At 45.7% G+C, this 15,858-nt stretch overlaps 1 protein-coding gene across 1 annotated transcript in view; it reads right to left on the reverse strand.

Annotated features, from left to right (window-relative positions):
* Positions 1-15,858, reverse strand: part of GAS2 (growth arrest specific 2) — a 119,465-nt gene continuing 103,607 nt past the window's right edge. Inside the window, exon 7 of the mRNA XM_032228454.1 lies at positions 1-159. Coding sequence (XP_032084345.1) covers positions 1-159 — 159 coding nt within the window. The remainder of the gene's footprint in view (positions 160-15,858) is intronic.

The raw sequence follows: 15,858 nt of genomic DNA on the forward strand, positions 1-15,858 counted from the left end.
TCAGGTCCTTGATGGTGGAGACTTGTTCTGGATGGGGGAAGTTTTGCCATCCACCCGAGATATTTGCAGCATTCGGCAGGGGTCATGCTTCAGCAAGTATCCTGCAAATGTCTCCCATCCTCCTCCTACACGAACCATTACGTGTTTGTTGTGCAGCATCTAAATCAGCAAAAGGAATGGGAAAAAAAGAAGGAAAGTTAAAATAGCTGAAGGGCAAAATTCACATTTATCAACTGTTGAGAAGTGAAAGGGCTTGATAGCATACATTAATCCTGTTAAAACTCATTGTTAGTATCCAATACTGGGCTGATATGTGGCCGGAAATATAGATTTTTGCCCCTGAGATATTGCCTCTCCAAAGATAGCCAAATCTAGATGAATGTGTCCTTTCTTGTTATTTGGTTCTAGGGAAATATCTATAACTTATGAACCCCTTCTAAACCAATGGCCCCAACCTTTTGAGCACTGGGGACCAGTTTCATGGAGAGAGGGTTTTTTGTGCGCTGCTTGCACCCCATGGATGGGGCTTCACTTGTTTTGTGACCCGGTTTCTGGCATGCTGCAGACTGGTACCCATCCACAGACTGGGGATTGGGGACCCCTGTTCTAAACTATGGCCAAAAAAAGAGATGGGGGCGACAGTGCCTGCTTTGACTTTATAGCAATTTGTTCCATAATACTTCATAATGGGAAAAAAGGAATGGATTGTTGATGTCAAATGTATATGTGGAAAATACCTGTAAAAAAATAGCTGATTGATGAGCCAAGAGTGTTAAAGGGAGTTCATGTCATCTAAATAGCTTGGAAAGCCAGATCAATTTTATTGGGCACTATCTACATTTGACTTAGAGATCAATCAGCAAGCAGAGAAGCAGTGGCAATAGAGTGATGATCACAGACTTACAGTTTAAGCACTCCGGGACAGATGCAATTTCTGAAGCATCTTCAGGGACCATTTCATAAACATAACATTGGAGTAGTTTAGCCTATAGGAATCACTGAAGCTAAAACTTTCTCTTTATATATGCATATACCTATTTGATGTGGCAAGAATATACCTATTTTCTGCGCATGTGCGAGGAAGATGGCTGCCTGAGCTTTTCGCTCGGGGTTTGAGGAGAAAGGAAACCTCGAAAAATCGACCCTCTTTCTGTAGCCAGACTACTGAAGGGCGAAGCCTGGGTAAGAGGATCCTGAGAGGGTGCTGGAAAAACGAGCACCTGAAAAAACGCTGTTCGGGACGGCTTGGGCGACGCGGTATCGGGCGGTGCTGAGAAGCCTGCAGGCGGACTCACCCCCCTACAGACGGCGTGGGGCGGCGGCTTCCAGCTGACGGACCGCCGCAGCTTGCCTTCCTTGTGAGAAGCAGCGGAGCCGCTGGAACGTGAAGCCTCCACTCCTCCTCTTGTGGACGGTGGTTTCCAGCGGATGGCAGTTCCAGCGCTGTGTTAGATTGCCGCGGTCCTGCCTTTGTTCTGCGTGGCGCCGTTGGGCCTTTGAACTGGACGCCCCCCCCCCTTTCCACCCTCCATCGTGGATGCAGCGCTCAGCTTTGGACCCAGATTGTCATGGTCCTATTTTGTCATGCTGCTGAGACGCTGGGTGTGCTGTCCTCAGGGGGGTTGGTGAGTTGTTCCTGAGACGCCGTGGGCCGAAAGGTTAGGCTCGTTGCTGTTATTGCTGCCGACCCAAACGCAACCACCCCTTCCATCTCACCCTTTGAACTTCTGACTATCATGGCCTGCCTTTCGGCTCATGTTGCTGTTGCCGCTGCTATCCGTGGCTGCTTTAGGAGCCCCCATTTTAGACGCTTGACTGTCCTTGCCTTTCGACCGGCTTTACCCCCACCTTTACCTTCAAGACCAACATTTTGGAATAAGCTGGGATATTTGAATTCACCTCCGGCCTTGCTGAGACTCCAGCCATTTTCCTGTATACCATCCTGCACTTTAATTTTGCAGAAAGAAGAAGGCAGGGGACGAATAGGACATGGACAGGGGGCCTGCTTGGCACCTTCTCTCAACTGACACTAACCCTCTAACTATTTCAAACTTTTTAAACTCTTGGCTTTGCCCCCTTTTGCTGGACTCCACAGAGGAGAAGTTCAAAACATTAAGTTTCTCCTCTCTTGCGCAATTTTTTAAATTGGTATGTTGAGTGTATGGGAGTTGGCTGGAATTGAATGAATGGCCCACTTTTAGTAATTGTTACCTTTGTATTTTATATGTTTTAATATTTTACGTGGGAACTGTTAGTGTGGATAACTGAGAATGTGTGACTCGGAGGACCTGCTGGGGAAGGCGGGGGGTACCGGGGTGGTTGGGGGGACCATGGACATGGGAGTGGGTCGGAGCATAGCGGTCGTGATAGGGAGAGGCAGATATGGCGGGGACCTTAGGGCTGGCCATTACCGGGGAAGGAGGGTTCGCTACATCACAGAGATCCCTCCTTCCGGCCCTAGGAGTCCCACTCCAAGACCAGATGGCGCGAGTAGTCAGGACCCTGGTCTCAGGCTGTTGTCGCTAAATGCCAGGTCTGTTGTTCACAAAGCTCCCCTCGTCCGGGACTTAATTGTTGACGAGAGGGCAGACCTGGCATGTATTACTGAAACCTGGCTGGGCACAGAAGGAGGAGTCCCCCTTGTAGAGATGTGCCCAGAGGGATTTCAGGTGCTTCATCAGCCGAGAGCCCAGGGAATGGGTGGGCGGTGTGGCTATTGTAATCCGGGGAGTCTCTGTTACCTCGTAGGGTCCCTGCTCCGGAGCTTGTCGGGGTGTGAGTCTCTGCTGATAAAGTTGGACCTCAAGGGTCAAGTGGGTTTGCTGCTAAACGTACCTGCCTCCCAACTGCGTTGCAGCATCCCTCCCCTCGCTCCTCGAGTCAGTAGCCGAGCTGGCAGTTGAGTTCCCCAGGCTTATAGTTCTGGGGGATTTCAATCTGCCATCGCTCGGTGAACGCTCTGATGGGGCGCAGGAGTTCATGGCTTCCATGACAGCCATGGGCTTGACCCAAGTAATTCGGGGCCCAACCCACGCAGCGGGTCACATGCTCGACCTCGTATTTCTCTCGGAGCAGTGGCTGTGTGATCTTGTCTGAGGGGTAATGATATCCTACCCCTGTCGTGGTCAGACCACTGCCTACTGAGGCTGGACTTCCGGAGGCCAACCCCCACCGTAGGGAGGAGGAACCGACCAGATGGTTCCGCCCCAGGCGACTCATGGACCCGTTGAGGTTCCGACGGAGCTTGGGGTTATTCCTGATACTCTCGCCACAGTTCGGCGGAGACTCTGGCTGCCGCCTGGTACTTCGGCGGCGTCGGAGTCTCTCGACCGGATTGCGCCACTACGGCCCCTCCGGGTCAGTGGATCCCGGAGACCTCCCTGGTTTACCGAGGAGCTCCGGGAGAAGAACGCCGGAGGAGGTGCCTAGAGCACCAGTGGAGGTCCGATAGGTCCGATGCGAACCGAGCACTCTTAATTACCTGCACCAAGGACTATGTCCGAGCACTAAGAACTGCAAAAAGATCATATATTTCAGCCTTGGTTGCGTCCGCCGAGTCACGCCCAGCCGCCCTGTTAGGATAACCCGCTCCCTCCTCAATAGGAGGGAAGCGGGAGACCCCTTGCAGGGTAGGGCTGAGGATTATGCTCAATTCTTGGCGGACAAAGTAGCTCGGTTTCGATCGGACTTGGACTCCACCGCAGTAGATCCAGCTGAGACACAGGAGGATCACTTGCCACACCAGTTCTGGGTTGAGTTCCAGGACGTTGCCTCTGGGGATGTGGACAGGGCCATTCGAGCTGTAAGTGCCTCCACTTGTATTCTGGACCCGTGTCCCTCCTGGCTGGTTGCAACTGCAGGGAGGTGACACATGGCTGGATCCAGGCGGTTGTCACCGGCCTCCCTTCGGGAGGGGCACTTCCCCGCCGTACTTAAAATGGCGGTGGTGAGACCCCTCCTGAAGAAACCATCGTTAGATCCAGCCATTTTAAACAACTTTCGTCCTGTCTCCACCTTCCCTTTATCGGGAAGGTTGGTCGAGAGGTGGTGGCCTTTCAGCTCCAACGGGCCTTGGAGGAAGCTAGCTATCTTGACCCCTTCCAGTCCGGCTTCAGACCTGGTTACAGCACAGAAACCGCTTTGGTAGCATTGACCGATGACCTCTGGAGGGCCAGAGATGGAGGCTATGCGTCCATCCTGGTTCTCCTTGACCTCTCAGCGGCTTTCGATACCATCGACCATGGTATCCTTCTGCGACGACTGCGAGAGGTGGGAGTGGGAGGCACTGTTTTGCGGTGGTTCTCCTCCTACTCTCGGACAGGTCGCAGTCGGTGTTGGTCGGGGGGCAGAGATCGTCCCTGAGGCCCCTAACGTGTGGGGTGCCACAGGGTTCGGTCTTATCCCCCCTACTATTTAACATATACATGAAACCGCTGGGCGAGATCATTCGGAGGCACGGGATAAAATACCACCAATATGCGGACGATACGCAATTGTATCTGTCCGCCCCCGTGCCAACTCAATGAAGCGGTGGACGTGATGAACCGGGTCTGGAGGCCGTTAAGAACTGGATGAGTGCTAACAACTGGTACTCAACCCGGACAAGACCGAGTGGCTGTTGTGCTTCCCCCCCAAGAATTTGGCTAATATACCAACGCTTAGGCTGGGGGGTCAAATTTTATACCCCTCAGATAGGGTCCGCAACTTAGGAGTCTCCTGGACCCACAGCTGACTTTTGATCACCAGCTGTCAGCTGTGACCAGGGGGGCATTTGCCCAGGTTCGCCTGGTCCGCCAGTTGCGGCCCTACCTAGACCGGGGGCTCTCACAACAGTCACTCGAGCCCTTGTGATCTCTAGACTGGAATACTGCAATGGGCTCTACATGGGGTTGCCCTTGAAGTGCATCCGGCGACTGCAGCTAGTCCAGAATGCAGCCGCGCGAGTGATAGTGGGCGCACCGCGGTTCGCCCACGTTACACCTGTCCTCCGCGAGCTGCACTGGCTACCTGTTGGTCTCGGGTGCGCTTCAGGGTACTGATGACCACCTTTAAAGCACTCCATGGTAGTGGATCTGAGTACTTGAGAGACCGCCTTCTGCCGATTACTTCCCTAAATCGACCAATTAGATCGCACAGACTGGGCCTCCTCCGAATCCATCTGCCAGTCAATGCCGACTGGCGACCACAACGGAGGAGAGCCTTTTCTGTTGCTGCTCCGACCCTGTGGAACGAGCTCCCCATGGAGATCCGTACCCTCACCACTATCCAGACCTTCCGCGCAGCCCTCAAGATCTGGCTCTCCCAGCAGGCCTGGGATAGGCTTCCAATTCACCCGCCCGAGTGTTTGATTGTTGAATGAAAGTTGTGTTTTACTATTTTTTCTTTGTTCCATATTGTTTTGTTTTTGACCTTGCACCCCCCCCCTCCCACCCCCCTGTGGTTGTAAGCCGCCCTGAGTCCCCCTCAGGGAAAAGGGCGGCATATAAATCCCAATAAACTACAAACTACAAACTATTTGTGGCAAGGAAGTAGGGGCAGTCAGGCATAACACAGGTTATGTAGACAGTAAACACACGGTCAATCAAAATGGACTCAATGTCTATACACCAATGAACAGAGTATGAGGAATAAACAGGGTGAATTAGAAATTCAAGTAAATGAGGGCAGATATATTGTTTGCCATTACAGAAACTGGTGGGATGAAACCCACAAATGGAACATACAGCTAGAAGGATTTAAATTATTTAAAGAAATAGACAAATAAAAGAAGAGGTGGAGTTGCACTATATAAAAGAAATAACTACATCTCTACAGAATAGAGCACAACTAATGATGAGAACTATATTGAATGGCATTTGGGTCAATATTAAAGAAGGGGAAACAACATTGCCATAGGTCTATTCTACAGGCCACCCAACCAAGCAGAGGAGTAGATGAACTTTTGCTAAGCAGCTAACTAAGGTATGTAGGAAGCACACCACAATAGTATGGGAGATTTTAACTACCCTTGACATTAACTGGGAAACAAACTCTGCCCCAAGTGGAAGATCCAACAGGTTCCTAAAGAACCTAGCAGACAACTTTTGTTTTCCAAAAAGTAGAGAAGGGAAGAAGGGGATTGGCCATATTAGACTTAATTCTCACTAACAGAGAGGAAATCATAGAAGGTGTTGAAGCCATAGTAACCCTGGGGGCAAGTGACCATGCAATATTGGAATTCAACATTATGCAAACACAAGTAGTAGAACAAAGTCAAATTAGAGTCTTGGATTTTAAAAGAGCTAATTTCAATAAACGTAGAGTTTGGGAAGAATTCCATGGATGAGAATCCTCAAAGGGAAAATAACTCAAGAAGCTTGGGAAATTTTGAAAAATGAGATTACAAAAGCTCAGTCTAGCACAATACCAATGAAGAAGAACAGTAACAGCTCCCCAAGAAACCAGCATGGCTGCAGAAAGAACTCTCTGACAAATGGAAAAACAAAAAGTTAAGTATAAAAAGTGGAAGGGGGGAGGGACAAAACTAAGGCAGAATATCAGCAAATAGCCCAAGCCTGTAAAGATGAAGCAAGGAAAGCTAAGGCTCACAATGAAGAAAGGCTTGCCACAAAAGTAAAAAATAACAACAAAAAAAGCTTCTTCCAACATATTAATAGCAAGAAAAGGTTAAGGAAACCATTGGTCCATTGCTGGGAGAAAATGGCAAGAAGGTAACATGCAACAGGGAGAAAGCAGAACTATTTAACTCATTTTTTGCATACGTCTTTACACAAAGGGATACACAAATTGAAATAGGGAAGAAAAATGGTAAGTGAGCACCTGTCTACCCTGGACAAGTTCAAATCACCAGACTGGATGGATTACACCTCAGGGTTCAGTACTCTTCAACATCTTCATCAATGATTTGGATAAGGGGATAAATGGGGAACTCATCAAATTTGCAGATGACACCAAGCTGGCAGGAATAGTCAATACTCCAGGAGATAGGCTTAAGATACAGAAGGATCTTGACAACCTTGAACATTGGGCACTATCTAACAAAATGAAATTCAATGGTGAAAAAGTAAGGTTCTACATTTAGGCAAGAAAAACCGAAATGCACAGGTACAGTATAGGTGGTACCTTGCTCAATAGTAGAAACTGTGAGAGAGATCTTGGAATCCTAGTAGACAACCATTAAAATATGAGCCAGCAGTGTGCAGCAGCTGTCAAAAAAGCCAACACAGTTCTAGGCTGCATAAACAGAGGAACAGAATCAAGATCACGTGAAGTATTAATACCACTTTATAATGCCTTGGTAAGGCCACACTTGCAATACTGCATTCAGTTTTGGTCACCACAATGTAGAAAAGATGTGGAAACTCTAGAAAGAGTGCAGAGAAGAGCAACAAAGATGATTAGAGGACTGGAGACTAAAACATGAATAACGGTTGCAGGAACTGGATATGTGTAGTTTAATGAAAAGAAGGACTAGGGGAGACATGATAGCAATGTTCCAATATCTCAGGAGTTGCCACAAAGAAGAGGGAGTCAAACTGCTCTCCAAAGCACCTGAGGGTAGAACAAGAAGCAATGGGTGGAAACTAATCAAGGAGACAAGCAACTTAGAACTGAGGAGAAATTTTCTGACAGTTAGAACAATTAATCAGTGGAACAGCTTGCCTCCAGAAGTTGTGAATACCCCAACACTGGAAGTCTTTAAGAAGATACTGGATAGCCATTTGTCTGGAACAGTGTAGGGGTTAGGCAGGGGGTTGGACTAGAACAGTGGTCCCCAACCCCCGGTCCGCGGACCGGTGCCGGGCCGTGGATTACCTGGCACCGGGCCGCGCAGCGGCCGGGGGCCATGATCGCTGCAGCGGCCGGAGGCCATATTTGCAACTTTGTAGTCCTCATGAACGCGCCCTTTCTCTGCCCCCCCCCCCGCCGCCCCAGATGTGCGGGGCTGGGGGGGCGAGGGGAGGCCCGATCTCCCCCCCCGCCCTCTTGCTCTGCTCGCCCGTGAGGGAAGGGGCGGCGGCGGCGGCCTCGGCCTCGGCCCGAACTTGGGATGCTGCTGGCGGAGGCTGCCTGGGAGATGAAACTTTGTCCGCGGACTCACCCGGCCCGCCTGCCTGTGGAATGACGAGGGAGGGGCAGGAGGGGGCGGCGGCGCTGCATTTTCCTCCAAGGAGAAACTAAGGTGCAGGGGGGAGGGGCGCAGCGCGGCCGTTTCGGGGGAACTTGGGGAGCTTTTGCCGTTCGAGAGGTGCTTCGCACGCAGCCCCACCCAGGTGGGAGATGTTTTTCCTCCACCGAGGCGGGGAGGGGGGGCTTTACGTAAGACTCGCGGCGCAGCTCTGCCCCCCCTCCTGGAGTGTCACCTGCCTCCCGCCCCTCCCCTCCGCCGCAGCGCTTTTTGTGTCAGGCCGGCGGGGCTCTCGGGGGCCCCTTCGGCCGCAGCCCGCCTTCTCCCCCTCTTCCCTTCATGGAGCGTGGCACGGAGGCCCACCCCCTCGGAAGCAGCCGGCCTCCGCCGCGCCAGCCGCCCGCCCACCCGAAGTAGGACACAGGGCCTCTTTTTCCCCCGCCGAACTGCAGCGAGGAAAAAGGGCTGCCCGATGCGAGCGGATCGTGTGGTCGGTTCCCCCTCCCTTCCCCCGACGGCCAAGGAGGAGGAGGCGGAGCGGCCTCGTGGGCTGTCGGCCTTGGCGTTGAAGGAAGCCCCCCCCCCGCCCTGCGGAACGCGCACCAGGATGGCCGCCTTCCCACCCGCCGGTCCGGAAGGCCGAGGGAGGCTCGTCTGACTGGTCCGCGGGCGATAAAAGGTTGGGGACCACTGGACTAGAAGACCTCCAAGGTCCCTTCCAACTCTGCTGTTGTATTGTATTGATCGGCACCAAAAGAGCCACTCAGAAGAACATTCAGATTATCAAGTCACAAATGTGGTAACACCATCTTAACTCTGTTATTATGGTTCATACTCAGATCTTAATTTTACAATTTGTGATGGTATTGCATTTTTAAAGCACTGAATATACTGAATATCAAGATGCTGCATCAAAAAGTGTATCTTTTGCAAGAACATTGCAGCTTCAAGCATTAAATGACAGCTAAAACAGTGAGCCATATTCAATATCCTAGCCTAATCTGTTGAATATCTATTCTGAACAGTCTCCAGCACAGATAGATAATAAGAATGGATATCTACCACAATGGATGCCCCTTGACAATCGTAATCTTTAATCATCATTAAAGTGGATTATTTTTTAAAAAATTGGTAGGTTTTCAGAGTATAGTATTATGATTATCACTGAATAAAAATAAATAAATAGTTATTCAAAATTCCTTAGACACAGGTGGCACATGGAGCCCTCTCTACAGGAATACGAGCCATCACCCAGCTCAGCTCCACTGCGCATGTGTGTGCCTCCCGCTGGCCAGCTCATTTTTGAGTCTCTGCTGTTGCATGTGGGAAACGCACACACATGCGGCATGGGGGGGGTCATTCATGGGATAGGAGCTCAAGTGGTGCAGGCGCCTTCCCCACACCATGTTTTGGTCCCAGGAGGCTTCAGGGAAGCCAGCTAGACCCAAAATGGGCAATGGGGAGGATCGCACACACATGTAGGGGGGGGGGGTCATGCATGCATGTGCAGGGGGCGGGAAACATGGGTGGTGTTGCTCACATATTGCTTTATGGGTGTGGGCACACTGTTGCGCATGCGCGCACACACACTTTCAGAACGCAAGGACAAAAAGGTTAGCCCCCACTGCCTTAGTCCATAAACAAGGAAGTTCATCCACAGAAAATATAAGTGGTCTTGCTTTTAGGAGAAGAAAGTAAACTAACCAAAGCCTTGTTTTATTAATTTAACATCTGAAAGCAAAAGTCAGGTGAGGGAGAGGTGTAAGAGGTGTAATAAGCTGGCCAGAGCCTTAGGGAACAGCCGATAATGGGAGACGCCGCCACGCTGCAGGTCCGAGCCCCAGCAGGTGCGGAATTGGAACGTGGCAGCCATGTCGCCGGAAGGCAGCAGACTCAGCACCAACTCTTCCCGCAGGGAGTCCCGAGGGGGCTCGGTGGCACTCTCCACCGACCCCGAGACCCAAAGCAGGAGGCCCAGCAGCGAGACGGCCACCTCATTCTCGCCGTGCCAGGAACATCTGCCTCAGAATAAAAACCTGTTCCATAATAAAACAACACTAGCATTATAAATGGTTCAAAATGGATTATCATACTTATTATTACTAGTTCCACAATAGAAGGGCTATACTCTACTTTGGGTAAATACTACAGAAGTAATAGAAAACATGTTTAGTGAGGGCTGTCTATTCCTGATGGTTTGAAGATAAAAATGACTTAGGTTTTTCACAAATCATGACATTAGTTTGTTTGGGCAATGTAAGAAGTTTTTATACAATTATTACTATCCCTCAATCACTCAAATCTGTATTGATCCCAGAAGAAGCACTTAAGCCAATGTCAGAAAATAAAATGTGCCAAGCCCAAAATCTATTGCAGAAAAAAAGTAAAATTTAATATATATTTTATAGATTAAATATAAAAGAAAAAATAATTAGAGCACTACTTATTTAATAGACTTCATGTTTAGTAAATATTCTGGATAAAAACACTGAATAAACCAGGGGAAGAAAAGTCAGACTGAAGACCTGCTCTTCAAACATCTCTGGACCAAAAGAAGTGGTCCTTTTGAAGTGCTCCTCTTGAGCAGACTTCAAGACAGCAATCTCGGACTTCCTGGGAGGAGCTTACTGGTGGAAGCAGCAAAAAATCAGCTGCCTCCGAATTCCTGGCTACGTACCTGATTTAGAGGATCTTCCATCTGACGTCTTATCAGGTTTCTTATCCCTTCAGGCAAGAGGGAAAGAAGAAGAAACTGTTTTGCTGGCAAATGCTCTTCGATTTTTGCAGCTTTTGTGCTTGCAAGGAAAGGGGGGCTAGCCCAAGGCAGAACGGCTGTCCGTGCTGGGAATTTCAAACTGCCTTGTGCAGGACAAAGTAGGTCTCTCCCACTCTGCTCTAAGTTTTGTTTGATTTAATCTGATCACGAGCTGAATCCGTTTACTGCGAGGACAATAATTGCTTATCAACATTTTAGCTTCTTCTCTTTTCTTCCTCCGAAAATTATTACTCAGAGGCTTTTAAAATGGCGCCGAGCAGGCTGGTTCTCCCGGTAATAACGAACACTTTTGCTAATTCTCACAAGACTTCAAAGAATTCAAACAAAAGAGATAGCTTATCACATGTTTTGGTTTCACATAGAAGAATTTTACTCCTTCATTAACTTTGCTTATTTGGAAGTTAAATGGTGATGAATCTGTTGAACGGTCTTGTTACAATGTTTACTCAACTGAAACTTTTGCCAAGCCTTAAACTTTCAAAATAAAGCCTCTTTACTTAAAGCTGCATATTTAGGCAATAGAGTTTTATTAACTGCAGGCAGACAAATTTTGAAATGGCCTCAAACAAATATTAACTTGAAGTCGTCACCCTCTACTTCCAGGGGCACAACCTCAGTGCCTGGTACAAAGCTGCAGCCTCCGCTTCCTACGCCCCCTGGGGATGTGTTAACGAAAGAATTTTTCTGAGTAATCTAAGCGAGGCTTTTAATGCACAGACAATTAAAATGGAAGATAAATTTAGAGATAATAGAGAGGAGAGAAAAGAGGAAATAAAGAAATGAAAGAAGAAATTAAAAGTGAAATTAAAAGTGAAATAAAAGGACTTAAACAGGAGTTGTATGAGAAATTTGAGGCTAAGGTTGATAAAATTAGAGACGACATGCTGAGTCTTGTAACTGTATTAACAGAAATATTTCTGGAGTGGAAGATACTCTAGAGGTTCTTAATGATGCCAATGCTAACTTGACAGTGAAAACAGAGGTGGTGGAAAAAAGTGGAAAATGCTGAAAAAGAAATTATTATGATACAGTACCGACAAATGGAGTTCGCATTAAGAGTAAGGGGCTGCGTGAGGAGAAACAGGAGAACCTGAAACAGATCCTATCGGAAGCTTTTGACCGCCTGATGGGAAGACCAGGGACCAACCAAGGCTGGCAAATTGACAAAGCTTACCGCGTTAACTCCTGGCTGGCAAAGCAGAAGCAGCTTCCTCGAGACATCGATATATTTTACTACAAGAGAGTTCAGAAATATGGTACTGCAAGCGTCTTATAACACTAAGCTTCAAATTGGCGGTCAAGACCTGGCTGTTTTGAAAGAGATACCACCTCAAATGTTAAGAGCCAGAAGAGACTACGCTTTTTTGGTCGAAGAACTCAGAAATCGTCAGATACAGTATAGATGGGATGCACCATTTGGCATCATATTTACATTTGATAAGCAAAGGTACCGCCTCAACTCTGTATGGAAAGCCCGAGATTTTATTATATATATTGAAGGCCGGACCCTGCACCATCTGGACCTAGAGAAAGACCACAAGAAGGACAGGATAGACAGCAAACTACACAACCACCAGACAAGATGGAGCATCTCTCTTCTCTAGAAGTGCAAGGTGCTATGGAACCAAGACCTAGCCGCATGACTACTAGACGTATGGAGAAACAAGCTAAGAGGCAACAGCATCAACAATCATCGGCCATCGATCAAGGAACTACAACAACAAATCTGGAAGCAGTGGGAGGAGCTAGACCTAAGGTTAAACAGGCGTGCAGGAAGCTCTAAAAATGCTTCAACCAACCAAAGATGACAACTAAGATTTTAACATGGAATGTCAACGGACTGAACTCTCCACAGAAGAGGAAGAAAATATTTCATTATCTTAAACAGTTTAAGAACGATGTAATTTGTTTGCAGAAACTCATATCAAGTCAACTGATCAAAAATATTGATCAACTCAAAACTTGGTCAACATTTTGCAGCTTCTGCTATGGAAAAGAAGAATGGTATAGTTGTATACTTAAGAAAAGATATGAAAGCTGAATTAATAGAAGCAGATCCCTTCGGAAGATATATTGCTTTAGACTTAATCTTAGAAGGGAAAAAGACATTACTTTTGGGAATTTATGCTCCCAATCAACAGCAAGATAGATTCTATAGAAATCTTCATGCTAAATTAGTACAGTGGGACTATAGTTCCTGTATACTATTGGGTGACTGGAATGGAGTGATAGACACTAGAGAGATAAGAAGATTTCCCGCTAAATACCAAGATGCGAGCAAAGTTACCCAAATCTTTCTTTGACATTATGGATGATTTTGAATTGAGGGATATCTGGCGAGAAAGAAATGCAGAGGAATATGACTTCACTTTCTTCTCGGACAGGCATCAATCCCTTTCAAGGACCTCGGAAAGGGGGGTATTACAATTAAAATCTTTAGAGGTATTAAAAGAGGAGAAGGTAGTTCAAACATGGTTCCAGTATGGGCAATTACAGGCTAGGTGGAAAATAGATCAAAAAATTGGCTTTATTCAAGTTGAGGATAATCTGTTTAAACAAATAAGAGATCAAAGCTTAATGCATATAAAGAGGATATATGTATTAATACAGATGGATTCGGAAACAGAATTAGTTAAAGATTGTATGATAAAATGGGCTCAAAATATTGAGGAACCAATAATGTTGGATACATGGGAAAGAATTTGGGTAAGAAATGTGAAATTTACACAAGCTCAAAATCTGAGAGAAAATTTTTACAAGATGCTCTATAGATGGCATTTAGATCCTAAAAAGTTGGCTGCTATGTATCCGAATGTACAGCCTAAATGTTGGAGGTGTGGTTTCTCGATGCTACATATTATCATATATGGTGGACCTGCCAAAAGGTTAAGGCATTTTGGATAAAAATATGGTGGGTCATGCAAAATGTTTTTAAAAAAGGATAAAGTTTATTCCTCAGTTATTTTTACTAGGATATGTACTGATTTTACAGTGGTAGAGACCAATTTGATTCTGCACCTGATAACTGCAGCAAGACTGTTGGTGGCGCAATATTGGAAGAAGGAAGACTTGCCTACAATCCAAGAATGGACATTGAAAGTAACAAACTTAGCTGAAATGGCTAAATATCGGCATATCTCAAAGATCATTCAAATGAGAGATATAAACGAGACTGGAAAAAATGGATTGACTATATACAAAAAATACGGGACTAAGAAATTCCAGTTAGCCTATGCTTAAGATCAGAAATGATTTAAACTGTTAAAAGTTAGTTCAGTAAGAAGAAGCTAAGTTCAATCTAGAATGTCATTAATTTCTTTATTTTTTTTCTCAATAGATTTTAGACTGTGTTAGTTAAAAATCCAACCGTGTACGGGTTCTGGGAAGTCGGGGGGGAAGGAGGAGGGGGATGGGGGGGTGGAGGGAGGGAGGGGTACACACAACAAAAAAAATTGTATTTCAATGTCTTAATGATTGACAAATGATGACATATTTGTGTTTGTTTTTTTTAAAGAAAAATAAAAAGTTCTCTTAAAAAAAAAAAAAGACAGCAATCTCTAGCAAGTTTTGGGCAATGGAAGACAAAGGAATAACCATTGTGTTCCTCTTGCAAAGGAATAGCATCTTGTGGTTAGCACCTTTAAAAGAATACTATGTTATCACATTTCTTCAACAAATTATATTAGGAAATTGCCTGTTATCAGTTCTAGGCTGCATAAACAGGGGGACAAAATAAAGATCACGTGAAGTGTTAATACCACTTTATAATGCCTTGGTAAGGCCACACTTGGAATACTGCATTCAGTTTTGATCGCCATGATGTAAAAAAGATGTGGAGACTCTAGAAAGAGTGAAGAGAAGAGCAACAAAGATGATTAGGACACTGGAAGATAAAACATATGAAGAACAGTTGCTGGAACTGGATATGTCTAGTTTAATTAAAATAAGTGCTAGAGATAAACATGATAGCAGTGTTCCAGTATCTCAGGGGTTGCCACAAGAAGAGGGAGTCAAGGTATTCTCCAAAGAGGGTAGGACAAGAAGCAATGAGTGGAAACTAAAAGGAGAGAAACAACTTAGAACTGAGAAGAAATTTCCTGACAGTTCTAACAATTAACCAGTGGAACAATTTACCTCTAGAAGATGTGAATGCTCCAATGGACATTTTAAGAATATGTTGGATAACCATTTGACTGAAGTGGTGTAGGGTTTCCTGCCTAAGCAGGGGTTTTGACTAGAAGACCTCCAAGTCCCTTCCAACTCCATTATTCTATTCTAACTACTTTTCAGTTATTAGGGATCTTTGAATCAACAAGCCTAAAAACACTAGACTGGATTAATCTGCCTTCAATCCTTAATGAAAGAAAACTTTAATTACAAAAATGGATTAGACAGCACAAAGATAATTAAAATTTTGATTTTGAAAAGTTTAAATGTGTAAGTTATAAAGAATTAATTATAAAGAACACTTTGTCTGAGAAACTTGATCTGTTTTAAATATATGAGAGATAACAATTTCAATAATTGTACACTAGAGGGAACTAAAGTTTTTAATTGAAGGGGAAGAATACATAAACCTGATTAAGAACTACAGAATGATACAAAATATTATAACATTTTGGAAATGTTATTATAACAATTGGAAATACTGCAGGATACTTTTGAAAAGTGGAATCAGAAGTTAATATCAACAATGTCAATAGTGTTTGTGGATGGATTGTGTCCAAACAACGTTTTAGAAAAAAATGTCAGAAGAGGAACAAGATTTATTTGACAAGACAGAGATGGCATCAACAGTGGATCTAGAAATAAGAATGACATGGAAAGAATGACATGGAAAAAGATGTTTAATTGGACATACAAAATAAATTGGTTGATGCTTTAAAAATCAAATGCAATTACAATTAATAAACCAACACAATGACTTGGATAATTCTTTATATTGGATTTACAA

This window comes from Thamnophis elegans, chromosome 1, assembly GCF_009769535.1.
Source record: "Thamnophis elegans isolate rThaEle1 chromosome 1, rThaEle1.pri, whole genome shotgun sequence".
NCBI classification, from domain to species: Eukaryota; Metazoa; Chordata; class Lepidosauria; order Squamata; family Colubridae; genus Thamnophis; species Thamnophis elegans.